The following is a 26,968-nucleotide window of genomic DNA, read 5'->3' on the forward strand; positions in this document are numbered from 1 at the left end:
GTATTATTAACAATGGGTTTATAAGTAACGAGTGCTTTGTTACCAAATAGTAAATAATCTGCTAAAAGCTTTCCAGATCAATTATAGGAACCCCTAATAAGAATAAAAAGTCAATATTAAAGCTACTTGGAAGCCTGTGCAACAGATTGGGGGTGTATGGGCTCCAGTGCTATGTTCAGATCATATTGTAATTATGCGCAGTTGAGTGGGGAGTCTGTGATATTGAAGATTTCTAGCAGCAGTGACAGCCTATCTGATACCACTGGCTGCAAAGTCCCCATTTTGCTGCAGCCATAGTTGGAATATAAATAAAACCCTATGCTAATTTTAAAAAAGCGACTACTTTTTTGTAGTTTTACTTGTTAATAAAGCACTACAAATACATAACACAACAAAAACAGCTAAGTAAGGGAGCCATGTTCCCAAAGAGGTTAAGGCGGAGACCATCTTCTCTCGTTTTCCTGCACAAAATGCACACAAAATACTGAAACAATCATTAAAAGAAAACTAATTTGGATAATTATCTGCTGTGACTTCAAGGTGAGCAGTGGCAGTTACTATCTTAAACAAATAGGCTCAACGAACACTCCTAAATAAGCATAACGGGATTTTCTTCCAATTCTGACAACATTGCGTAAATGCAGCATCAGAAAAGGCGCAGTCACGTTGCATTATGGATAAGCGTCTGTGTTTTGGGGAATTTGGGACTTAAAAGTCTTGGCCTCTGCTCCACCAATCATTTACCATTTTTTAAGAAATATACCTATCTCAAATCGCAGAAGCTTATGGAAGTGCAATAGGCCTACTAAATAGCTGGAGAACTCCTTAAAACTTGGTTTATCGTGGAGGCTTTATTGTGTATCCTACCTGTTGACCTAACGTTTGAACTCTCTCAGCATCCAGGATGTGATGCCTACTTTGAACTACATCAACAGGTGGTATAATGCTATCATGTTTAAGAGGGGGTTTCCAGGTTGGGGAGTCAAGCCTTGGCCCAAGTTCACTGGATGAAGACGATGATGGACTTCCCTGTTATGTTCAGGTCCATTCCCTCCGGAGGGACCCGTGCAGACTTCGCTGCAGCGTCAACAACTCGTCTATTTTTAGCAGGGCTGTCTGAGGCTGCCATGTTGCCTGTTCGAGGTAAAAGCTCGTCCGCCCCAGAAGAGATACTGCAGCACTGAGTCACGGTGCTGGTCTCTGCTCGCAGTGTGGCTCTCAGGTTCACCGTGTTGCTTAATTAGGACATCCCGGAAGAGTCACGGTGCTGTACGCAGCTGAGTGGCGGGGCAAGGAGGCAGGGGGAGACCGAACGACCACGACTCCGACAGTCACCAACTAAACATCTGTAGACATTTTGCGGACCAGAGGAGGGAGGTAAGTTGATTCTATTACTCACGAGTTTCTAACTGACTGTCAAGTTGTGTTAATTGTGGTGGAGCAGAGGGAGTATGGGGTCTCCAACGTCGCAGAAATATCCAGCGTCATCTTCACCTGCTCCCTGCGCCATGGTGTCTTATATTTAGCCCGCAGTATAGGAGCACACTGTGTTGATTTTGTACTATTATTTTTTCCCCTTTTATCTCGTGTGTCTGTTGGAGTAACGGTGGTGTTGTGGCGTGGAGCATCAGATTTGAGGGGCGGTGAAAGTCTTGTCAGCATGCCAGCAGGGTGCCATGTCATGTTTTATTATGAGGCAGCATCTTTGGACTGAGAGAGTGCATGCGTGATGAACACCTGTAATCAGCCAATATGAGTCTCAAACAGCCTATTAATGTCATGGATCATACATGCTATGGACTGTAGATGTAGACAATTGACAAAACAATCTTGCCTAAAGGTCCATTTAGTAGTTTTTGAAGCTTTTGATCACATCTTCTCCATGGTTGACTCAAACTTTGGTTAAACTGAACTTTTACTTTTTAACTAAATTTTTAAATGCTCAGGAAAAAAAAATGAAATGAAAATGAACCTGCTGATGATGGCCATGTGATATGATTGAAATGTACAAAACCGCTACTAAATGGACCCAGGACCTAGTACCAAGACTTCATACTGATGGTATAATAGTGTCCTGTTTAAATGGCTCTATGGCCAGCTGTAGCATAAACACAATACATATAAAACAGTTATTTGCTGAATATACTAAAGTGTGCTTGTACAGTGCAGCACAGGACCTTGAGACCTACATTAATATTCCTTACAGTAGGCTCATAGCAGCAGGCTGGGGCCCAATTTAGCCCCAAAGATCAGATACCAGGCCAGAGGGTTCAGGAGACACATGCGGTTCAGGTTGAAGTCAGTTATATCTTTCCACTGCAGGAACAAGTGTGCTTCTCAGCTGTTGGTTGGGGTCTGTATGTGGCAGACACTGTTGCACCTGTCTGAACCAACAGAGGGAGGAATGTGTTAATTTACTGGGGTCTACTAATGTCTACTTCATACAACAATGGACATTTATCAATGGATGAAATCCTTTGACGTCAACATTTAGTTATTTATCTGACGTAAAGTCTTTGTACCATTAATGGTTTGAACCCACTCTGGCTCTTTCTGTGATTGGCTGAATGTATTAAGTGCATATAAAAAGCTAGAAGAGCATCACTGGCCATGTCTTTGCATTGCCATGGAGAGTTTGTCTGTTTGACAATACAATCAGTGCAATCGCTGTCTGTTTCTGTCTCATGGTTTTAAAATACATTCTTATTAGACAGTGATTAAATGAAGTGTGTTAGGCTTGGGCAAATACAGTTGTTGAATCTTTGTCATCTATTCAATGTATAAAATGTATAGCTGCAGCGCCGGGGGCTGCATCAGAAAATAAAAACTGCCCTTCACTATTTCTCAGAGCCCCATCTTTAAAGAGTAACTTAACATCCTCTGATAACCACCATGTTACTGTGATGTACATGTGTACTGCCATAGTATATATGTTCATGATTGGTTATTAAAGGGTTCTTACAACAATCAATCAAGTCTGCAGATGTAAATGTTAACAATTTGTTGATAAGAAGATGTATTTCGGTTCAGATAACTTGCAGCACTTCCCCAGGATGTAAGTGGTCAAATAGTCAGTTGAAGCAGTCCGTTGAGAAAAGTAAACATCCACCATTAAAGACGGTTTATTAACCATAAATGACAGACATTTTTCTTTTTGTTTTGCACATGTTTAAACAGCAAGACTAACTCTAATACTTGTATAGATGGCCTGAAAAGGAGTCACCCCTGCTCAAACTCAAGAGGTCAACTTGACCCCCCTCGATCCAAGCAAATGTCTTGCTGATGATATTGCTTCATATCTGACTTGTTGCACATGATCAGTCTACATTGAGCTCTCCAGGTTTCAGACTGTTGTGACCCAGAGGGCAGAAATAGCAGCTGAGTCCTGCGACTGTCATCTGGCACGGCTGAGAGGATTCTCCACAGAGAAGACTCGATGACGCCCATCAGGACGATATTTAATGCTCATAGCACATAATTACAAGACTATCATTTACAAAGATTACAGACAGGGAAAACTATGCAGTCTAGCTGCCACATTAATGTGATGCAAAGAGCCTCCTGGTGTTTTTATGGATCGTTTGTGAAGCGACTAAAACAGATCACAACTCACACCATTGGATTGTTTGTTTGAGAGGAAGGTAGCAGGTGTCAGATTGGGAAGTGCGTGTTACCTAGCAGTAGTTTGCGTAAACATGCGTAGGGTTGCTGGATTGAATTCCACTCTGTTGACTAATCACCTGCATTGCCTCATTGTGAGGCATAAGGCTGGTTACTGTGAAAGAAAGAGATGCGATGGGGTCTGTGCCTTGTTTCAGTGGCCTTAGATTACAGCTGGAGGTTCGTTCTTTTCATAACAGCGAGTTAAGCTTGACAATACTGTCTGCACATATCAGCTGAGTTTGGGTACAGTCTATATAATCATGTATGTTGAATGTCCAATCTAAATGACAGGTGTTATTTGTGCTAACATGTGGAAAAGGGGAATATCCAGGATCATTGATACCTTTCCTGGGACATTAATGGCATTCAATATTAAATGAAGAAATAGAGATTACCCATTCCAATTCCTCCATTGAGCTCATTATTCATCCTGCTTCGTTCCCACATAATTTATTGAAGTCAGTTTTATTCATTCTCATATTTTTCAAAATGTTAAAATTCAGAATTTTGTCAACCAAGACAATCATGACTTTAAGTTATCTAATTAAAAACTGGAACTGAATTAAGATAACTTGCAATTAATAAGCTTAATAGGATTATTTCACAAGTCTGTGGTTGTATATTATTGTCTGTATATATTATTAGACTTCTTCATTTCATTTAATTGTTTTCATTCGAAACAGAAAACATATTAATTCTACTATTCTACAACAGGTATTTTCTTCAAATTTTCTTTATTTATTCCACTGCTCTCAATTATTTGTTTCCTCTCTGTCTGACTCCAGTCTCTGTCCCTTCTTAATCCAATTGTGTGATACGTTCATGTGTTCATGGCATTGGCTGTGACTGTGGCAGAGCGCCAGACAGCTCGAACAGAGACAGTGTTCATATAAACCCCACAGCATTGACCACGTTTAGTTTCTCTCTGCAATGACATGTGCCATCTTTTTAAAAACAGGGAGCCGCAGCGTGGGAAAGTTGAGCAGTGACTAGTGATCCTCTGCTCAGGAACCAGTGCTGATCTCTCAAGAAAACACTTTTCTTCTGCCATCAATAAAGTGAAACAACGTACTGTATCACAAAACAAATACCTAAGATTAGAAAGGTCACAGCTTAAGAAACCATTCTTTTGTTTCCAGGTTTGTCACCATGGAAGGTTTAATGGAGCGACTGGAGCAAGCTGTGACTCGCCTGGAGAAGATGTCCATCACGATGCAGGCGTCCAGCGGCATGGCCAATGGGAACTGTGTCAATGGCATCGATGGAGGCAAGTCTGTGCCTCAGCAATACTCAATACTAGCAACAAGTTAAACAGGCACTAGATAAACTGCAGTGAAAGCTCAACTAAGAGCAGTGGTTTCTCTGTGTTTCTCCAGGTTTGTCTCAGTGTGTGGAGGCCTTTGACGACCTACTGAGAGGTCCGTTGACGGAGTACCTGAACTACAGCCGCGCCATCGGAAGTGAGGTGGAGAAACATGTAAGTTGTGTTTGATTCAGTCACTGAAGTCTCTCTAAACACTGTCGTCTTACTGTCCTGCTGCCAAAATCCAGGTGAGAGAAGAGAGGAGTTAATCAAAATGTAGAAAAGGGCAGCACTCTTTGTCGTAAAGATAGAAATACAACATTAATACTTATCATATTTTATACCCACAAACTAAACATACACCCTTGATACATCCACATATTCAGAGTGTGTGTTCCACACAAATGTTGGATGATGATGATGAATAAGACACCTGCCCATGCACACACTCATGCATGTTCTGCAGCAGCTGTGGGAGACAGATGTTACCAGCTGCTATCCTAACAATCAGTATAGTTTTGTCAGTTTACTGTTGGCAAAAGCAACTGTTAATCATTTTTGAAAGTGGCACTCCATACATTATACATACCTAGTTCAGTGTACTCTTCATGAGGAGTACTACTTTATCAAATAAAAGAAAACAAGATCCATCCACTAAAAGTCCCCCAACTTAATGGAAGAGCAGTACTAATTCTGAAGTACCTGTTTAATCCCAAATGTAACTCCAGATGGTGCCCTCAGTTTGAAATGCTTTGCTGCGTAAATTACTTGAAAATTTGCTGTACATGTGTCTTGTACTTCAATATAAAGGTGGATTGTCCACAGGAATGAGCTGAGATCCTCTCTAAAGGGAGCACGGATACCAGTGGAGCAACTAGTGCAGTCTGCCTGTGCCAACTTTTATTAAATTTATGAACAAACATGGATTGTCCTGCTTTAGATCCAGCTTACATATGTGTGGCACTGGAAAGCTGCAGGATAGTGATGTTTGTGTATGGGAGGGCCGTGATCCAAGGTTCCCTGTCTTCTACAAAGCCAAGGATGGGAGTATGACTGAACTTTGACCATACTTTATTTGATCAAAACGCTAGTGGACCACCTTTTCCTATTTGGTAATGACCTGTACTCCCACTAGGACTGTGAGTGTGTTTTGTGGTAAGCCACTTGGCAATAATGGCATAGTTATGTCCTTTGAATAAATCCAGAACAGAAGAGTAAAGACAGAAGAGTAAAGGCAGGCAGAGAGATATCACAGCTAAATGTAAAAAAAAAGAATGCTTGTATTTGTTCCTCGGTACCTTGATAGAAGATCTCTATCTCAATGTCACATCACTGAACGGGATGAGAAGGAGGGGGAGTGTGTGAGCGAGAGCCAGAGGTAGTTTCTTTAAGTTTGCAGAGCTCCTTTTATGGACAAAGCCTCCCTGGTGGTTCCCTTGGCCCGAGACTGGAGGTCTCAAACACACACAGGACACAGCTGGTTTGGACAAACCCAAACTCTGTGTGTGTGTGTGTGTGTGTGTGTGTGTGTGTTACAAAATGTTCTTTTCATGCCTAAGACAGATTGATTGTCTGCCTAGATTTCAATAGTCGTGAGAAAACAAAAAATGTAAACATAAGAGAATGAAAGACTTGCAAACCTTTTTTTCATTGCACTGTAACATTTTCTATACTAGTATACACAATATAGTTACATGCTGCTTGTTACATTCCATGTATTTTAACTCTAACCTTTTCCTAACCTGTCTTACTTTGGTTCTTTATGATCGACAGGCGGACATGGTTAACAACGCCCTGCAGAATCAGAGAACTTTTCTCAAGATCGCCGCCACTCACCAGAAACCTGCACAGGTACAACATGCTGAAATGGTGTGACAGCTGTGTGTGGTCACTGTTAAATGAAAGGAAGCTGTGATTCCAGTGTGTTGTATTGAAATTGTATTTATCCTTTGGCATCCAGCATCAATCCCGCAGAGGTTATGTGAATGTGCACTCAACTACTCTAACTTATTCTGTCAGGTTTATATCAAAATGTTCGACCTTTGATTACCTAATTCATGATAAATAAAATTATTGAAACCATTACTCTAGAAATAAATGCCAATGTGCCAGTTATTTCTGACACTTTCTCCTTCACCCCTGAGATATTCATTACTGTAAAACTAAAAGGTTTGCCACTGTAAACTAAATCAAAACCACTTTTACTGCATGGCAAACAATAGTTAAAAATGAAATAATGGTTTATTATCAGCAACAGAAATCACATGGGCCAACCTTCATGTCAGTAACAGGATTAGTTTTATTTGAACCCGACTGAACCTGGTCGAAATGATGAGTAATCATTTAAATGTGACCTGATACCATCATGATGATTAGCTGCTGCTAGCTCTCAGTTAACTGCAGCAGGTGATGCTCACAAGATTCATTAACAAACTGCATCAAACGTTTCACATCTAACAAAGAAATTAACTGTATCACGGAGCGGCATGTCGGTTTGTGTCCTCCCCTCTTCTGTTCCCCAGCAGGCCGGGCTGTTCACAGAGGGATTACGCTGCTCTTTGACTAAGAAAACGCCAATACAACACATTCCCGACATGATCACGTATAGAGAAGGGGGGGGGACTATGTGGGTGTGTGTGTGAGAGAGAGAGAGCTGATATGATATCATCCCATTGGCCTTCTGTCTGTGTTGTGTGTGTGTGTGTGTGTGTGTGTGTGTGTGTGTGTGTGTTACAGGGCTGGTAGAGCCCACCAGGAAGTGATTACTCCCTATCTGTCAGGTCTAGCAGCAAAATATTTAGATGTCAAATGATTTTAATTATCAATATTCAGTTTTATCAGCAATACCAACATGTAGCTTGACTGGTAGCTTGCTGGAAAACTTTCCCCAAAAGACAGCTCTGGTATCTGGTAATATGACTGTACTGTGTAGTAAAATTTGAGAATCTCATCATTTAAGATAAAAGAGCTAATCAATTTGATAGCATTTTTAGAAAACTTATTGTGGGATGGAAGGTAGCAATGGAGAAGACTTTGTTGACGACTTGTGAGCGTTCATATAATCAGACAACTCAAGATGGTTATATGAATGAAGAGTTGGTTGATAATGTGGATTGACAAAATATCACTATATCCTTTAAAATAAGGGTTAATTAGGTTCGAAGACAGGCATTAGTTGACGTGAGGCATTCTAGTTTGTTTGACTTTATAGCCACTAGTCCCAGTAGCACTGTGAAAGCCTCATGGGAAGTTATTAAATACTAATGCTAGCAACAAAAAATGTTCTCTCTTTACAAATTTTACTCACCAATACAGTCAAAGATAGCAGATAAGCTCAGAATACGGATGTAAAAACCCAGTGTCATGTCTAAGATTCTCTAAAAAGCATGATTAAAGAAATGCTCTACGAGAAAGCTCAATGTCAAGCTGAGTCTAGTGGTGATGAGGCTCAGTTCTCTATTCACAGTCAACATGACCCATAAACCCTTCAATGCACACACACACACACACACGCACACACACACACACACAAGCAAGCCAACTACCATCAGTACAACTGCTGTCCTGAAAAACCTTCACAAACAAACACACACACATTTGTCGACCTCACTCATTCATCTGTATCTGTAGTCCACAATGCAGATCAGGCATATGAGAAAAAAATGTGTGTAACCAGTGCCCTCCCTCTTTACACACACACACACACACACACACACACACAGATAACAAACTTCTGGCCTTTCTCTGCAGCGCAGCCCCTGCTGTGTTCTCTGACTTTGTATGGGCATGTTCTATATTTGAGCCTGTGTGTGGCTGTGGGTGTGTATGTGTATATGTGTGTGTGTGTGTGTGTGTGTGTGTGTGTGTGTGTGTGTGTGTGTGTGTGTGTGTGTGGGTGGGTGTGAGAAAGAAAGTTAGAGTGAAAGAAAGTAAGCCTCTCTCTCATGTGACCTCAAGTTGGCCTGTTAGCTTTGTGTCTGGCAGTTCAGACACTCACAGTTACAGTTGTTCTCCCATTCTCGCCCTCCACTCTGCACCTTTGATCCACTGCTTGTATAGGAAGTCAAGGCTTGGATGCTGTGCTTTTGTAACACACTGCCCATCCAATAATGTGAGCCGACGTTTTTGAACCTTTTATTCGGCTCATTCCCTTTCTGTCTGTATCTCTGCCTCAGTTGACTTCTTGTCCACGTAGTCATACGGAGGCCTAAATCTGCATTTAGAAACATTTATTTTTAGAGAACAGTGGGACTTAGGATTCAAGTAATTGTGTTAATGTTAGTTCAGAGATTATTGAATGTGTAAACTAATTTAAACACATAATGCAATGTGAGCAATCACATTTCATAACGCTGGGACTTTCAGGAGCTGCTTTAGTTCAGTCTTTGATTGAATTAAGTTCTCCTGTCTTTGTGCTAAGCTAACTGCTTCATGAAGCTAGCTCTGCCCAAAGGTTAGCTATTCCACTCCCAGCAAGAAAAAAAACACTTGTATGATCTAAACACATACAACATGTTGGTTAGCTTGTCCTGAACTGGCAAATTGCTGAAGGGAAAACATACATGGAAAATTGATTTCTGTTTTCAGTTGATGCCAGCATGTACAGTACATCTGCCAGAACAGTTTCAGGTTACAGTGCACTTGGGAATACAGCTAATAAATGTGTGTCTCATCTCACTGCACAGCCTGGTTGAGTGAGGGGAAGTCGACTGACTCACAGAATACAAGTCATACTTTCAGTGGGAGCCATGAGGACTTTGTTGTTGTTGTGCAATGTAGAAAGAGACAGTTAGCTATAATGGACGCTATCAGTTGCCAGAGAATGTGTTCTTGCTCTTTATTAATATCCACAGAAATAGTAGAGCTGAAACTATCAGTTGATTTACTCTTAGTTGAATCTGCAGCTATTTTTTAACAGTTAGTTGTTTTAGTCATTCTTTGAAAGCAAAAATGCCATACGTGCTGATTCCAACTTCTCAAATGTACAGATTTTATTCTTTTTTTGTTGATTATGATAGTGAATTGAATATTTCCAGGTTATGGGTCAAAAATTTAAAGAGCTTGGAGATTCACGATGGGCTTTTTTCATGGTTTTTGAACATTTTATAGACAAAACATTGAATCAATTGTTTTAAATTGAATAATCTGCGGAAAAATGTTACCTCAAATCACCCTCACCATCCATTCCTACTCAGTAAACCCAGTACACAAGTATGGTAGCTGCTTTGGAGAGGGGAGATACTATATTGCTTAAAGCTCCTCGCACACAGATATTAGCTGGATTTAGTGAGAATAAAAGCAGCCGGAGGAGCAGACAAAGGAGCGTCTACCTCAGCTTATGGAGATCATGTGCAACTCATTGGGGGAAGAATTCGTTGGGAAAAAAGGAGAACATCTACTTCTGTTTTCATTGCTCCTTTGCACGCAAGCATAGGAGCTGTATTTTCATATACAGCATAGCGTCACACCTACAGCTACTTGTAGTATACAAAAAATACACCTGAATGAAAACAGATTATGTTTAAATACACAAATGAACTGCGGGCTGTGGAATAAACCACACACTATACAGCTAGAGATACTTTACCATACATCAGGTTGCCTATATATACTGATGTTATTAAAGCAAAATACTCTGGCTTATCTTGATGCATGTCATAAATCAGCTACTTCAATAACAGAGCAGTGTTCTGCAGCTTCTCATCTGAGTAAAGAAACACTTTTGTCACAGCTCATTAACAGTAAATGTTTCACATAGCAGCCAGTTCACTGCAGATCAGAACAAGAAAGCTGTAGCAGCAATTCCCCAAATGAAACATTGTGTTCCTGAATCTATGTGCGGGTGCATGTGTGAAAGGTAAACTGTAAACACTGGAGGAGCAGTATGCCTTACAAGGCCAGAGGGATCTCCCCATGAACCGAGGAATGTTTCAGGAACGAAACGATGGGGGGGGAGCTGAGGGCTGGGAGACGGGCTATACTGTTGCTGAGATCTGGAAGATCCAATGGAAAAAAGCTCTGGCTAATAAAATTAGTTACTGTCCTGTAGCCTAGTTTAGGAATTACTGACTGGCAACGAGACCAGGCTGGGTATGGAGGGTTGGGGAAACAACATTGGGGTTGTAAAAACTAAAGCATCTACAATATGTTGAAGAAGAAAGAGGCTGTCATGTTTTATTAAAGACAGTTTTCTAGCGCTCAGGGCTTTTTGTAATTTGATTTAAATCCAATATTTTGTTTAGAAGTCCCAATCTCTTACCACTCTACCTCGCTCTTTCATCTTGCATACTCCTCTCACACTGACATTTTCTCCTGCATCCTTCTGCTCACCTATTCTAATAACTCCCATATTTCTTTTCTGCAGATGGAGCTGCACGACCTGCTGAAGCCAATTTCGGATCACATCCATGAGATCCAGAGCTTCCGCGAACGGAACCGCGGCAGTAGCCTCTTCAACCACCTGTCAGCGGTCAGTGAGAGCATCCCCGCTCTAGGCTGGGTGGCTGTGGTAAGGAAGAGTGCAAAGACACACACTTATGCACACAAACACACAAATATATACAGGAAAACACATGTAAGAAGATGCGTATCAGCCTATAAAAGCACATAAACACATGTATATAAATGGATAAAACAAACTCACCAAATATACTCTTAACTTAAGCAGGAAAAAACATCCACGTTTCCTGCTGTGAAAATAATGTACAGAAACAAAAGATCTTAAAAATCATTCCTTTACTTAACACGAATAGTACATAAACACTGGCCTGCACAAGATCATCAAAAGTCTAAAAGGTTTTGGAATAAAAAGTAAAACTATCCACTTTTGAAAAACACTAATTGTGAGAAAAGAAATCCAAGTCTAAACTCTAGAGGTGCAAGATCCGAGATCGGGAGTATTTTGCTTGCCTCTCAGCGGCTCTCAACATGGCCAGTGGCTCATAACAGTGCTAACAGCACTAACAGTGCAAACTACGGCAGCAGTGCAGACACAGCAAACTGTGTTTACCCAAGGTTGGAACCGAAAGGGTGGGTGATACACCTCCACGACCAGGCTCGGTCAGGATGGTGTTATCAGCTGTAATCGATGTCTGAGAGCAGTGTAGAGCAGCAGCCATGAGCTAACCTGTGGGGCATGCTCACGTGCACTATGATACCGGTTATATCTTTAAAGCAAGGAGAAGCTTGGATAATAACACAAACAGAGGAAGAGCGACTTCTCTGCTCAGGTAGATATTACTCCACTAAATCTTTATATAGCGAATAGTTGTTTGCTTCTCTATTCATGTTCAGAATGTTAAATACGACTCCTTTAATTGCAATTACGCCATCATATTACATAAAAACTATAATAATCTTGCATTTAGACAGATTATATTAGTATAAATAAACACAGCCTACCATCTTTGAAATCCAGTATTTGTTCCTCTGTCCTCTCATCAGTCTCTGTTTCTCGTCATAACAAAATACATTTTTCTGAGTTTAGGGATAAATATCATTTAGATTGAGATCAAAGCTTTTCCACTTGTACTTAAGAACAAGCCTCTGGAGCAGGCTCTGGTCAGTGTTTGTTGCAGGTCTAATCAAACATCACTATGTGACTGTCTATGAGCTCTTCTGCTTTTTGCTCTCAAATGAAGACAAATGCTGCTGATAGTCAGATACAGAAGTCTGTATAAGAAAGTTTTGACCTCACAGTGCCTCCGCCACAATGACAGTGAGGTAAGTGTTTTCTAATGAACTTTCATGCCTCTCAGAGTCAGAAGCCAGGTCCGTATGTGAAGGAGATGAACGATGCTGCCACCTTCTACACCAACAGAGTGCTTAAGGACTACAAGGAAACGTAAGTCCTCCTAATTCTGTCAAAACCATAACAGTGATGTTTTAGCCCATTTACTACGGAGCATAAATACTTTACTTTACTGCAATTTTGATCTAGAGATTCAGATTACTTTTAATTTCTTTTCAATCACAGGCAGCCATTGATTTCATTAGTTTCTGCACAGTATGAAAGTGAACATGCAGACTTGTGTCATCCATCACAGTGAACATTAAGTTTGCATTCTTTTTGAAAATATTGCAATATTAGCAAGGCTAATTAAAAAGCAGCATCTATCACACTGACTCCAAAAATAACTAGGCTTCAAGAGTTTATTTTGTTACCTTTCATATCTGTTGCATTGTGGGATGTTTTGTTTACCAAATAGTCCAATATGCAATATTCTAGAAAGATGCATTGGATTACATTTTTATGACTTTAATAGACGACTTCTATCTCAGAAAGTTCATCAGTGAAATGCTTCATTTTACATGATTTCCTTTCTTTACATTTTTCATGATCTTCTGCTTCACTCCATCCTCACATCCCCTCCTTTTGCACCTCCTCACTTTGTTCCTTCCTACCTTATTGCTTACCCCATCTTCCTTTCTGTTTTCCTCTGACCATTACATCTCTCACCAACCTCCCCAGTGACAGGCGTCATGTAGACTGGGTGCGTTCTTACCTTTCAATCTGGACCGAGATGCAGTCCTTCATCAAACAGCACCACACTACAGGACTGGTGTGGAGCAAGAGTGTGAGTACAGCTACTTCTCCTCTAAAAGCTAACAATACACTTGCCTATAAACAATGCCTTACTCCTGTAACTACTTGTTTATTACTTCATCTAGTTTCCGTTCGCAGGCCTTGATATTTTTATATCAGAGCTCAAATTAACTCCTGCTATTTGCGTGCACTTCCATTTTTAGTTATGGAGCAGCCGGTTACATAAACCACAGCAGAGAGCATGAATGAATGAATGAGCTTCTCTCCAGTAGCTGCACCCTGCGGGTCTCCATAGAGCTCCCAAAACCTCTGTCACTCCCACACACACTTCTCTTTATGGATGTCAGCTTTGGGACTCCTCTACACTCATGTTCACTAGATCTCAGAGATTGTGATGGCCCGAAACCAAATCCTTCCACACACACTTGACCTTTTTTTTCCTTGTTAGCTGGAAGTGTTTCTCGTCTTTATTCAGTCAGGGAACGCCGTGGTGCAATTTCCCTCTTAAAGGAACAGTTTAGCATTTTGGTAAATTCACTTTTATTTGATTTGATTTTGATTTTGCTCTAGTTAAGAGTTAGATGAGGAGACCAATACCAGTCTTCTGTGTCTGTACGGTAAAGATGAAGCTATAGTCAGGAGACAGTTAGCTTAATTTAGCCCAGCATAAAGATTAGAAACAGCTAGCATGGCTACATCCAAAGGTAGTAACACATTGCATCTCATTTAGTTAATTTGCACAAAAACTTAAAGGGTGACTTTGTTATTTTTCAACCTGGACCCTATAAGTGACTATAAGTTCTTGGCCTGGAACAGCAACTTCCTGAAACCCTGGTAGGTGTATTTGAACTGTTTCCCCCTGTTTAAATTCTTTATGCTAAGCTACATTGGGCTAACTGGGTATGAGCTGTAGCTTCATATATACCATACTGGTGAGTGGTATCAATCTTCTCATCTAACACATGTTAAACTGCTCCTTTAACATCAAACAAACGATTAGGTTAAAACCTCAGGTACAGCTAATGCTCAACAGCTGTGCATGCATGTGTGTTTTCTACATGCAGAAACTTGAGAGCTTGCAGAGGCTGTTTGTGTGTCAGCTGTTGTCCCTTCTGTCAAACGACAGAGATGAAGTGTGTGTGAGAGACTCGAGTGTGTGTGTACGTACAAGGACGGGAGTGTGTGGTACTAACAGGTGGTCCTCAGGGTTTACTTGAATGGAGGTTTTCTTCACAGAAGAACCCCGACAAAGAGTCTGTGTACACACACAGTCTGCACCGTAACCTAAACTGCAGGGCTGGTCCCCCTTTAACACAGCCGTCATCTGCTCGGATAGGGGTTTAGTGACACACTTACACTCTGACGTGCACAGGCTGGCGTATGGAGGTGGCTTTACACACACACACACACACACACACACACACACACACACACACACACTGCCAATCACATAAGTTCCTATGCTTCAGATCAAGCCTATGGCAAAAAGGAATTTAGAATTTCATATATTTGATAATATTAGTCCTCTCTGTGCTCCTGTAGGCAATGTGTGGCCTCTGATCAGTTAAGTACATTATGGATGAGAAAACCTGGGTATTTTTTGACCGAAGAATTAACACAAAATCTGAGTTCAAGTTTTTTCCCAATATAGAATGCCTTAAAACAGTGAAAATGTCCATCACAACTTCACTACAAATCCCAAGTTTGAGTCTTCAAATTGCTACTTTTGCCCAACCAACAGTCCAAAATGCCAAAATATACATAACCCAAAGAAAAACAGCAAATTTTCACATTTTAGAGTCTGTATCCAGTGCATTCATTGGCATTTTAGCTTGAAAAATTACTTAAAGGATTAATTAATTAATTAATCAAAATAGTTACCAATTAATTTTATGTTAATTGATTAATTGTACCTAAACGCCCCATAAAATCTAAAAAAAGGACAGAAATGCCCTCAAACTAAAAATGCAAAGTTCTCCTTTGCCTCAGACAAACACACAAGCAGCCACGAACACAAAGAAGCAGTCAGATGATTTTTACAGCCATGCATGAACACACACATGCTGCTTCTAATCCAGTGGTATGCGCTGAGCTGTTTAGTGTAACAGCTCAGCATTGTTCAGCAATGATATTCACGACACATGTGCCTCGTGTCAAAGGGCACGTAGTCTCAGCTGTACTCAGAAGCGCGTAAATTGACAGTTGAACTGCTGTGATAGGTGTGTGTGTGTGTGTGTGTGTGTGTGTGTGTCTGTCTCTGGCAGCTGTGCAAGATCTTCAGACTGTGTGTGTGTGCTTCTCTTCACTGTAGTAGTCGATAGGTAGCTGTGCACCTTCACTGTACACAGCTCATCAATTAAACCAACGCTTCTATTCATTGTAGACACATCAAGGTGGACTGGAGATGACCAGAGCACTGATTATAGGTCTAATTACAAACTGACACTGCTCAACCAGCGACATTTTTCAAAGCTACAGGACTTTATTTTATATTCTAGCAGATATCCCAAAGTTTCCAAATAGACCAAACATTTCAGGTAGATTTTTTTCGGGGATGGCTAGAATATTTCTATTTGTTGAATAGTCGTGGGTTACAATATTTAACCCAGTGAAAACATCATATAGCTTCAGTAAAGAGCTGTAACAAGCTGGTACAGAATATATATATATGGGGTACTGACAGACAGAGACAGTAACAACCTTAAAGCTGCTTAAAGGGAAATGAAAGTGCTTCTCTATTATCAAAGTATCTCTTGGCACTTTAGATGAAAAGTGTTTTTTCTCATCTTCATGTATGCAGAGCACAATCACCTAAGCTTGAAAATATTTCTTGCGCAGTACTCCCCCTGCTGGAGAGATATGTTACTATAGCTGTTATCTCCAAAAAACCTGCCACTGTTGTGTTTTCTCACCTTTAAAGCTCACAAAGCAAAAAGGCAATGCTGCTATCTAACATTTGCCTTTTTCCACCCTCCAGGGCCCCATCGCTCCTCCTCTCTTTGACCCCCCCAGTGCTCCGTCCTGTCCTCCTCCTCCTCCTCCCCCCGGCCCACCGCCGGTCTTCACTGATGATGACTCCCAGCCTCAGGCGGGCAGTGCGGTGGCCCAACACTCAGCACTCTTTGCCCAGCTCAACCGGGGCATGGACATTACTAAAGGTGGGTTGAATGAAGGTTAGGTTAGGTTTTAGGCAAATAAATTAAATTTAATTAATTACAGAAAATGTAGTGGAACTGTTGAATGCTTTTTACTACATCCCTGCATGTGCATACATAATTTCTCCTCATGTTTTCCATCTGTAGGTCTGAAGCATGTATCGGATGACAAGAAGACACATAAGAACTCCAATCTGCGTTCGCAAGCAACACCGACCAAAACAAAGTCCCCAGCGACTGTGAACTCTCCCAGGGCAGCTGTCCAGAAAAAAACCCCTCTGCTGGAGCTTGAGGGGAAGAAATGGAGGGTGGTATGTGAAATGTTTACTTTCTCTTTAAGGGATTACTCCCAAAGTAAAATACTATATTTCATCTGGTGGTAAATCCTGTATTATTGACTGAATCTGTACCCTTGTGGTTGCAGGAGAACTTTGAGCAGAAACACGACCTGATGATTGAGGAGACGGAGCTCAAACAAGTGGCCTACGTCTTCGGCTGTAACAACTCCACCCTGCAGATTAAGGGCAAAATTAACTCCATCATCATAGGTGAGCAGTCTGAAAACAGACTGAACATTTTTTGATTAAATTCATAATTTCTGATTCTCTTAATGTGTATTGACTCTGTCCAGACAACTGCAAGAAGATGGGTTTGGTTTTTGAGAATGTCGTTGGGATTGTGGAGATCATCAACTCCAAGGGAATTCAGTTACAGGTGAGGAAAACATTTACAGAATACATTGGCTTCAAAAGACTCCCAGATTTAGGGCCAGTTATCTATGTTGTATATAAAGTACAGTAGATCTGGAGGACTTAAGGCTATAGGACCTCTGTTTGAACATCGTTAGAATCAGTTGTTTTTCACATCAGTGCAAATTATTCTACACATCAGTAATTGCAAGATGTCTGTCTATAGGTGTTGGGAACAGTTCCCACCATTTCCATCAACACAACGGAGGGCTGCCAGGTCTACCTCAGCAAGGACTCCCTCAACTGTGACATCGTCAGTGCCAAGAGCTCTGCAATGAACATCCTGGTACCACAAGATGAGGAATATGTGAGTGTCTTGAGATCAGGGACAAGGAGAGTGTTGGATCTCTCTGAATACATGTTAATCCAGTGTTTTTCCTGAATCTTTCATGTGTGTAGTTCTTGTTCCACAGTTGCATTTACAGTTACCTTCTTGGTTATTCTACAGAGGGAGTTTCCAGTACCGGAGCAGTTCAAGACCGTTTGGGACGGCTCCAAGCTGGTGACAGAGCCGACTGAAATCGCAGGCTGATTGACGCTTCATCTTCATTACCACTGGGTTATCATTGATTTTCTTTTTTTAATAATCTCTGTCCAAGACATAAAAGGGATTAATGCGACAACTTTTGGTCCACCTGTTGTTCCTGTATTTGTGACTTCATGTCTGTCTAGCACTTTGAAACTGTTGATTATGAAGAACCAGTGAGTAGGTTGATAGTCCATCTACAAAACACATCCCCACAGAATAAATGCACATCTCAGGTGTTGAGTCCTAAAAAAAGCTAATGTATTTACCTTTTCTTAGATTTATGTGCCATACCAATAAAGGCATTTATGTAAGAATATGTAACTATTGAAATATAATCAATTATATTTCAACATTATGACTGTACTCTATCAAGATTAACCGTATGAGAGCAGAAGCACCATTTAAACCACAGCAGTAAAACATTACTTTACAGAAAAGGCTAAAGATTACATAACATGCACATATGACATTCAGTGGCCAGGCAGACAAAAATAACTTAAGTGTAGGACTACTTGGCATATTTTCAATCTAACGAAGTGTATCTTAGATATCTCTTTAAATGTGTAAAGGGCATGGTAGTCACTAGTCATGTAGTATCATGTAAAGTATCTTTAAGTACCTTTTAAAGCGCTATACAAATAAAATGTATCATTACTGTTGCACTTAGTAAATGAAGATTATGCAACACTGCTCACTATGTTTTGCATTAACAGCAGATGTCAGTCTTGCAAGTGTATGTATTGTAAAACCAGTCAGGTCAGACAAATGTTACAATGTCAGATTCTGTAGAAGTTATTAATTCAACGTGAAATAATGAACTAAATACTTAGTTGTTTCTGCGAATACTTAGAAATCATGTGATGAGCACTGCATTTGTACACCTTTGACGGTATAGTAACTTTCACACTTTCTAGTCTCTGTATTACTTTGTATTAAGATGTAGCACATGGCACCAGCACAAGATACATAAGACAGTATACACCACTAATGCTTTACAAAACTTTTAATTAACATGAAAGCAAATTGATGTAATTGTGTATCATTTTTCAAATAAAATCAAAACCCTCTGTTCTTGTTTGTTAGAGGTTTTTTTTGCAAAAGAGAGCTGCACCTTGCAAGATATCAGCATCAAAGAGACTAAAACAAGAAAATAATGTAATACGGTGTCAAAAAAAAACTAGCAAACTCTTACATGGAAAACAGAAAAAGACTTCAACATCCAGGAAAATACAAAAGATTTACAGATGAAGAAAGGTAGGTGAGACAGTCACAGAAATAATGACAGTATTTTCAGTTTGGAAAAATTAAAAATTAAGTCGTTGAGGAAGCAAACAAGAAATTTCAGTTTATAACTGATTTCAAACTCTGGCTGCATGGATGAGGCGAGTATATCCACACAAGTCAAAGTGTCCTTTCAGTGTTTGATGACCATATTTCCCTGAGAGTCTTGAGTAAAGAGCATCTCATCTTCCTCATCTTCGTCCACAAGAGATTTATAAGTGCTCGTTCGCACCATCACAGAGCTTTTGTTACTCTTGTCTTTGAGTGGACTCCTAGCTTGCAGACCTCTGTGCGCTATCACCCTGAAGCCTTCAGAGTCCTGTGTGAACAACATGGCCAGACTGTCCTCATCAACCTCTCTGCGGGACAGCTTCACTGCTGTTTTCTTTAGAGGAGGGCTGCTCGGTTTTGTCCACTTGAACTGTGACTCAAGGCTCTCCTCTTCATCAGCACTTTTCCACATGCACAAGGGAGCATGTTTTCGAGGTGATGCGGTTTTTGGCTCTGTACGTTTACGATCTGAAAGAGGTTGAGCGTGAGAGAGAGTTGAGTGCTTTCTCTGGGACTTGAAGGACAAAAACGTGCTGTTTTCTTTCTCTTGATCTGTTTGAGAAGAATTAAAATGTTTGAAGGATTTTTGAGTCGAGGTTCCACCTTCCACATTAATCTGAATACCAAAGGCGTCTTCACTTTGTAGACTGTCGAAGAAGGTTGGCTCAGAGTTGCTAACGTCCTTTGCTGAGGTGTTGTTTTGCTTATTTTTAGTCAGGTAAAATTCACTGTCAGAATATTGGCTAAAGCTGAACAGTGGGTCCTGACTCCACGCCTGTGGAACAGGTTGACTGTCACCTGTCAATGAGGAGGCTGCAATGAACCTCCTCTTCCTCTGTGGTGGATTTAGCTCCTCATATTGCTCTTCTGCTGCCTGCTCCTGCCACAGTGCTGCTTCAGGCTCAGCCACATTTTCTCTTTCCCACTCATGATTCACTCCAGGCTCAGAGTTATACAAGTCAAACATTTCAAGTCTTCGTTTTGTCCCCGATACTACAGGTGTGGGTGCAGTTAAGGCGTGTGTGGCCGAGGTAGATGATGCTGAAGAAGAAGGCTGCACTGGATCCATGTTTGGCACTTCAGAAGTAGACATCTTATTGAGAACTTTTAGGCAGAAGGTACAAGAAAAAAAGCATTATGTTAACACACAAACAAATGGTCGTTTCAATTTATACATTCAGCAAGTCAATGGTTTACTGCAGCTTTATCAGCTTCTGACTGATTCAGCAAAATATGATACTCATCCTAAGAAAATGTCTTAGCAGAGTTTTGCAACGTACCTCTGCCCTGAGGTGCGAAAAAGGTTGATATAGAGCTCTGTTTGGTCTTTGGCATCTCCATTTTGGTCTGGGTGAAATTGAGTGCCACAGACAAACTGTATCCTCCGCCTCCAGCGAAGGGATTCAGCAGTTTAGAAATGGGACGAGTGTGTTGATTCTGAAAATAAAAAAATAAGAAGACATGCAGGTTAAAATGTGATCCTACTAAGACACAAAGTGTAAAAACTGAGGAAGTGGCTACTGTTAAGATGATACTGGAAGTGGTAGTGCGTTATTAACATCTGCTGTGAACAAGTTATTCAATCTGTTCATTCATTTTCCACAATTACCTGTTTGGCTCTCCCTTTCAGTTGCACAGTATCCAGCCAAACTCCACATTCCTCTCGAGCAGAGGTCTGCAGAACTGGTTTGGAGGTCTTCATAGTGGAGAGCGAGGGACAGATCTGAAAAAAATTAAAATCCAAAATATTATTTGTGCGTAGGATAGATTTTTGATATACGTTCGCTGCATGATTTATCACAGGCAATATTACAGTCCTCATCTTTATCTAACGCTAATTCACACCGTAATTCTTCCATAATCTAAATTACGCGACTGGTGTTGACATGTTAGCCAACTTCACTAACGACTATTTTAACGTTTAATAATCCCAACTTTATTTAGATTCTCCATTCAACACAAATCATCATATCATATTTGAACTGGCCTCGTCGGATTTTACAGTAATGTTTCAGCTTTCCTTAGCGGTTCTTTAAACTATTATAACTTACCTTTTTGTTCAGTAATTCTCCCTCGATACTGTTTGAGTCTGGCGCCTCAACGATGGGGTGCCACTGCTGTTTGCCTGAGTCAAAATTATGTGGTTAAGCCACGAAATCCGTTATTTACTCCTAACATCTCCTTAAAATAGGTGATATACATAGCCTAGTAATAAACCAATGTTACTTATGTTGCTATGCCAGCATTAATCTAAAACTATATTTACTTTTAGTGAGGCACAGTGGACACCTAATACTGTGACGTCTACGGGTCCTCACAGGAGGGTGTGTTTACATAGACGTCACAGCTGTTTCCCGAAGAGTAAGTAGAACGTCTTTTAATTTCGTTTATTAAACAATGATTTTGAAACATTCTGCGGGTTTTCCATCTGTTACCACAATAATGGCCACTAATACAAAGTTAGTGTTCACAAACAGCCACCTGTATGGACCAGTTATAATAAATCATACAGGAAGTGCTGAAGAGCTAGCCTCGACAGGCAACTTCGGGCTAGCTGGTTCGGCAAAACAAGCCATTAAAGGCTTTCTTCAGCTGAAGGGTTTTGTCTAATTCTCCGTGAATCAGCAACTTCATCGTTTCCATTGTAAGATTTTGAATTTTTTTAACTTCTATAGCATGGTAGCCGAAGGGTCTTAAGCATTTTCAAAGCATTGCATTTCATATTTATAAATAACGCAAAGGCCTAAAAGTATTGAATTTCGTTAACAAATATCTTACATTATTTTCTTGTTCTTTCGTATTCAAATAATTGTTGCGTGTATAAAGTGTTTTGTGTATATAACGTTACAATGTACTCTGATGTGATGTTATACGACAGTCCAGGTACTGTTTACGTCAGTGTATTGGCTCAGTTGTCAGGAAAGAAGATATAAAAGGGCCCTTGTCGCACTTAACTAGTTAAAGTTACCTCAGCGCCTCAGAGAATAGTTGTTGTAACGACGAACCAGGATGAAATGAAAAGGACTGAAGAGTCTTGTGTCTAGTGATACCGTATGTCTTTCACCTGAGGTAACGTTAATTGAACTTTCATCTTCGTAGATATCATGAACACAGGAACATTTTCAGCCAAGGTGACAAGCCAACTTAATCCTGATGCATCTCTTATGGCCTAAACAATTGCCACACTTATTATATACTTGCTGTGTCACATCCATAATACCAAAAAGAAGAGTATCTTTTGCTTGGTAACAACTATCAGTCAGTAAGTAGACACATTGTAACTTAAATCTTTTTTAGGTTTGGATATATCAGCATCATGTTCCATGGGATACCAGTTACAGGAGGTGTGGGAGGAGGTAAGCCCTTTGAATAACTCTAATGTATACAAATTAAGTATCCAAACTGTTCTTTACTGTCCTTTCAACTGTAAATTATAGTTAATGTCACACAAAGCATGTCATTGTTTTTATTTTTTTCACAGCTCCGGCCAATAAACCCGAGTTATATGAGGTAAATATGGAAAAAGCTTTTTGTGCTTAAATTAAGGCTTAGCAAACAGGATTTGTAATAAAACCTAAAGAAACACATTCAGTAATGTAATTACAATTATCTGGTCATTTCAATCAGAAATATGTGATATTGTACTTGTTAGCTATTGGAAAGCCCTTCAACACAAATGTCTTTTCAGGAGGTGAAATTATACAAGAATGCAAGAGAACGAGAGAAGTAAGTGTGTGATATATATATTACCAATTATAATTATATGAATACAGAGGAACCCAGGCATTCATGATGTGGTTAGTGTTGTAATACCTCATTATTCACCCTTTTTTCTGAAGGTATGACAACATGGCAGAGTTGTTTGCTGTTGTCAAGACCCTTCAGGCCCTGGAGAAGGCTTATATCAAAGACTGCGTCACACCGAATGAGTAAGTTAGACTTGAGTTAGATTTTTTCTGTTTAAAAGACTAACACAAATTCCTCCTCTGACTTTGATTGTATATTTGTAATTAATGTGCAGGAGTTGTCTGTTTCAGGTACACCGCTTCCTGTTCCAGGCTGTTGGTTCAGTATAAGGCTGCTTTCAAACAGGTGCAGGGCTCCGATGTGGGCTCCATCGACGACTTCTGCAGGAAATACAGAGTGAGTTCTCATTTAGAGCAAAGATGATGTTATGACCCATTTGACTTTGTTCACAAATGGGCCATTAAGTTGTTCTACCAGTTAGTTTTCCTTGTTAAGGACGCCACTCTTGTCATTTTGCTTCCTAGCTCGACTGCCCACTAGCCATGGAAAGGATTAAGGAGGATCGACCAATCACAATCAAGGATGACAAGGGGAACCTCAACCGCTGCATTGCAGATATAGTTTCTGTACGTCCCCTTTCTGCTCCAACACATTAAACAGTCAGACCAAACAGGAGACTTGTTTTCGGCGTTTGCCTGAATAAAAGGTCGTAATTTTGTACGAAATGATTTAGAGTGTTCAATTAAAGCACTAAGTGGTTTCACTTGATTTGGCTCATCCTGTGGTCAGTCATTGAAGAAAGTGAATGGGTGTTGCCAGCTGTATCCATTGCCAACTTTTAGCTCTTAAAATCTGACAAACTAATAAAAAAAGGCGGTCAGTGTGATTATGGCAAAGACTGTGTGCCCTGCTTGTGTTGCTTACTGTAAAACAATAATATCATATTTCTTGTTGGTGATTGAGGAAGTCGTAATGTTTGTGTGAGCACTGTCTCATTGTTTGTCCCTCTTTCTTTCAGCTCTTCATCACTGTGATGGACAAGCTGAGACTGGAGATCAGGGCCATGGATGAGGTTAATAAGAAAAGGGTCAAACTTAAACAATAGACAGACTTAAAACAACTGCTTAACTGATTCTTCTCTGTTGGTCCAGATCCAGCCAGACCTGAGGGAGTTGATGGAAACCATGAACAGAATGAGCAACATGCCTCCAGATTCGGAGGCTAAGGACAAAGTCAGCCTCTGGTGAGTTACACTGGGCCGCCCAGTTAACAGTGTTTTTATTGTTCAGCCTCAGGCCAGCTCAGTGCAAGATGCTAAGTGCTACTTTAGTGTTTTTGCTAGATGAATGTACTTTCGCTGATGACTATTTGTTATAAGTAGATGCTGTGGTATAATAATAATAATAATAATAAGGCAAAAGCTGGGTTTAGAACTGTACGTATCTGTATGTGTCTGCACTCAAACTTAAACAATCCTGATACCTTTTTTTTTTTTTTATATATATAATTCTAACTTTATTGAGAGGTAGTCTTGTTAAATTATATTGGGTTTTTGAACATGAGATGGCTCCGAGATTAATACTTGGCAGTCTGTTGACATTTCTATAAATTTGTTAAATTATTTGATCTCCTTATGAGAGGGTTATGCAGCAGCATGTACTATTTAATATGTTAAAGCATCTTTGCAGTCGAGAAATACAGAATTCATGGCTTAGGGGCTGCAAGTTGACACTAATATAGTAGGATTATATGACTATAGGTTAATTAGTTTCTAATTAATACCTACTAATTCCAATAGTAATAATATTACAATATGACAATAAACCAATTTATTATGGTAACCTGTGTTTTTTTTGCTCCATAGTATTACAGGTGATCTAAAGTCCATCAGTATATTTTGTATTATGAAAATCAAAAAGTTCATTGACTGCATTAAGTTTCTACACTGATCCCCAGTTGTGCTAAATATACGCCAGTCTGTGATGAATCTTAACAGTTTTGCCATAACATTTCTTTTTTTCTCACCAGGTTGACCACCCTCAGCAGCATGTCGGCCTCAGACGAGTTGGACGATAACCAGGTGCGCCAGATGCTGTTTGATCTTGAGTCGGCCTACAATGCCTTCAACCGCTTCCTCCACTCCTCCTGAAGCATTTGTCCAACATTGAACTGTCTGTCTGAAATTCTGACTCTAATATCTATTCTGTTAAAAAAACACTCTACTTTCCCCTTTTGGTTATTGATAGGGAGTGGATTTATATCTGTACAGGTTTTCTCATATCGACCCAATCCTTTCCTGTCATTTGATTCACATGTTCTTTATTCATGTTAACTATTTAAACTTCTCCGCCTTGTATACTCCACTGTGTCTGGTACATCATGCCTCCCGCAGCTTTGCCCAGCAGGGTCGCCCTGTGATGTGAGACGCTCCATTGGCCTCTTTTCTAGATAAGCTTGTGTGATAAATCTTTTAACATTGGCTGTTTATTCTGCCCTGGACAAAACAGTTTACTTATAACTTTGTACTGTAATATCAAAAAAGTCAAATTTTATACTTGGGTTTTGCAGTGCACAACAAAGAGGCTTGATACAATTATATTGGACAAAGAAAAGGTTGCAACAGCCAAGGCCTTTGTATTATTTTAAAGATAAATAAATATATTTGTTCCTTCTTTTTTGTACCCTAATTGTATTCACTACCTGCCACTTGGGGTCAGATTATCAAATTCTGCTCTGTATAACATTTAGTTATTCTATCACGTTTTTACAGCAGGATCCTGCAATGTTTTTTGTCGATAGAGTAAAAGAAGCTGACATAGTTCATGGAAAATCAATTCAGCTGAAATAATTGTTTGAACTTTAAGATTAAACTGCACTTCAAATGAATAATTGTATTGAAACTTTGGTGGAAGGAATTATTTGTGTACATTTGCCAGCCCTGTTTTCTGTTAACATACCTAATCCATCTTTCCTTTAGTGAGGCTTTGGTCACATGAAGTGGGTAAAAGCGAGGTGAGCACCCCCCCTCCTCTTGCTAAATATGTTTCAACCCTTGAACATCATTAGAGGGAGCATATTAGTTATGATTTATCATTGTAAATAATAGTTTTTGATTTTTAATTGAGCATGTAACTTTTTAGAAATAAAGATGAAAAATCTACCTCCAACGTCATTTATGTGTGTGAATAAGATCAAATTTGTTCTTTCACAGAGTTGTTTGTGTTATTCCTCTTTATTCATTTTGGTCATAATCTTATTGTTTTGACTGCCCTTTGTATGCATTTGTGTTATTGTTTATTTTTCCAGGTGAATTGTTCATTTGCTACAGCAGCAGCCTAATGATCCATGACTAGATTTACTTGTGTGGCCCCGGGGCAGAAAGTAGCTGTTGGGCCCCTGTTGACCACACATCCAACTAATCGGACCCAGGATTCAATTCTAACTTTTGATACTCAGAAAGTACTAACTCTTTTGCAGACAGAATGTTCAATACCTAGCCCGAATACTAACTGGCCACATGATTGTGTGTTGTGTAGGCCGGTGACATTGGCACCATCTGCCCTGAAACTGACATGTTGCTCCTTTAAGTGGTCAGGCAGCATGTTTCCTCTCTGAAGTTAAAGTTGATATTAATGGGTTAGCCAGTGTTGATCACTGAAAAAGTTACTTTGCCTTTTTGTTTCTACTTGCTTGTGAGGACTGGTCCCAGTTTGCTGCAGTACTAAAACCAATACAACATCCATCAAACAGAAACGAGGAACTTTCTAACCCTAACCCTAACCCTTAATATTAACATAAATAATTTTGAACATTTTGATGGAGGCCATGAAATAAAAAATGTGTACATTTACAGAGGAGGTCTTGAAATCCCAGCGCCTCACCCATCGTCTTATCTCCTTGTCAATGCCATGATGTCCATCAATGACTTGTGAAGCAGGAAGTGTT

The 26,968-nt window shown here is 40.0% G+C and overlaps 3 protein-coding genes across 6 annotated transcripts; 2 read left to right on the top strand and 1 right to left on the bottom strand.

Moving 5' to 3' along the window:
• The first annotated feature begins 1,137 nt into the window (after nt 1-1,137).
• cap2 (cyclase associated actin cytoskeleton regulatory protein 2) lies at nt 1,138-19,015 on the top strand. 4 transcript variants are annotated; one of them, XM_068728459.1, is made up of 14 exons: nt 1,138-1,377; nt 4,622-4,731; nt 4,803-4,930; nt 5,040-5,140; nt 6,740-6,817; nt 11,331-11,474; nt 12,724-12,809; nt 13,437-13,542; nt 16,489-16,669; nt 16,814-16,977; nt 17,091-17,214; nt 17,298-17,380; nt 17,582-17,722; nt 17,864-19,015. In XM_068728459.1, the coding sequence occupies exons 3-14, from the start codon at nt 4,813-4,815 to the stop codon at nt 17,945-17,947; spliced, it is 1,410 nt and encodes a 469-aa protein (XP_068584560.1). In that variant the 5' UTR covers nt 1,138-1,377; nt 4,622-4,731; nt 4,803-4,812; the 3' UTR covers nt 17,948-19,015. The 4 variants fall into 4 exon arrangements, with proteins under 4 accessions (XP_068584560.1, XP_068584562.1, XP_068584563.1 ...); XM_068728461.1 differs by having other exon boundaries at nt 4,622-4,721; XM_068728462.1 differs by lacking the exon at nt 4,622-4,731.
• Nucleotides 18,990-21,364, bottom strand: LOC137886163 (aurora kinase A- and ninein-interacting protein). The gene is made up of 4 exons (XM_068728463.1): nt 21,328-21,364; nt 20,886-20,999; nt 20,557-20,713; nt 18,990-20,380 (listed from the first exon to the last, which is right to left on the bottom strand). The coding sequence occupies exons 2-4, from the start codon at nt 20,976-20,978 to the stop codon at nt 19,359-19,361; spliced, it is 1,272 nt and encodes a 423-aa protein (XP_068584564.1). The 5' UTR covers nt 20,979-20,999; nt 21,328-21,364; the 3' UTR covers nt 18,990-19,358.
• A 230-nt stretch (nt 21,365-21,594) lies between these two features.
• vps28 (VPS28 subunit of ESCRT-I) lies at nt 21,595-26,183 on the top strand. Its single transcript, XM_068728648.1, has 10 exons — nt 21,595-21,637; nt 22,574-22,632; nt 22,758-22,786; nt 22,965-23,002; nt 23,116-23,205; nt 23,314-23,419; nt 23,548-23,649; nt 24,042-24,095; nt 24,175-24,266; nt 25,052-26,183. The coding sequence occupies exons 2-10, from the start codon at nt 22,593-22,595 to the stop codon at nt 25,170-25,172; spliced, it is 672 nt and encodes a 223-aa protein (XP_068584749.1). The 5' UTR covers nt 21,595-21,637; nt 22,574-22,592; the 3' UTR covers nt 25,173-26,183.
• The last annotated feature ends 785 nt before the right edge of the window (nt 26,184-26,968 follow it).

Source organism: Cebidichthys violaceus, unplaced genomic scaffold (assembly GCF_023349555.1).
Source record: "Cebidichthys violaceus isolate CVI_PGR_0920_01 unplaced genomic scaffold, fCebVio1.0.p SCAF_42, whole genome shotgun sequence".
Classification (NCBI taxonomy): domain Eukaryota; kingdom Metazoa; phylum Chordata; class Actinopteri; order Perciformes; family Stichaeidae; genus Cebidichthys; species Cebidichthys violaceus.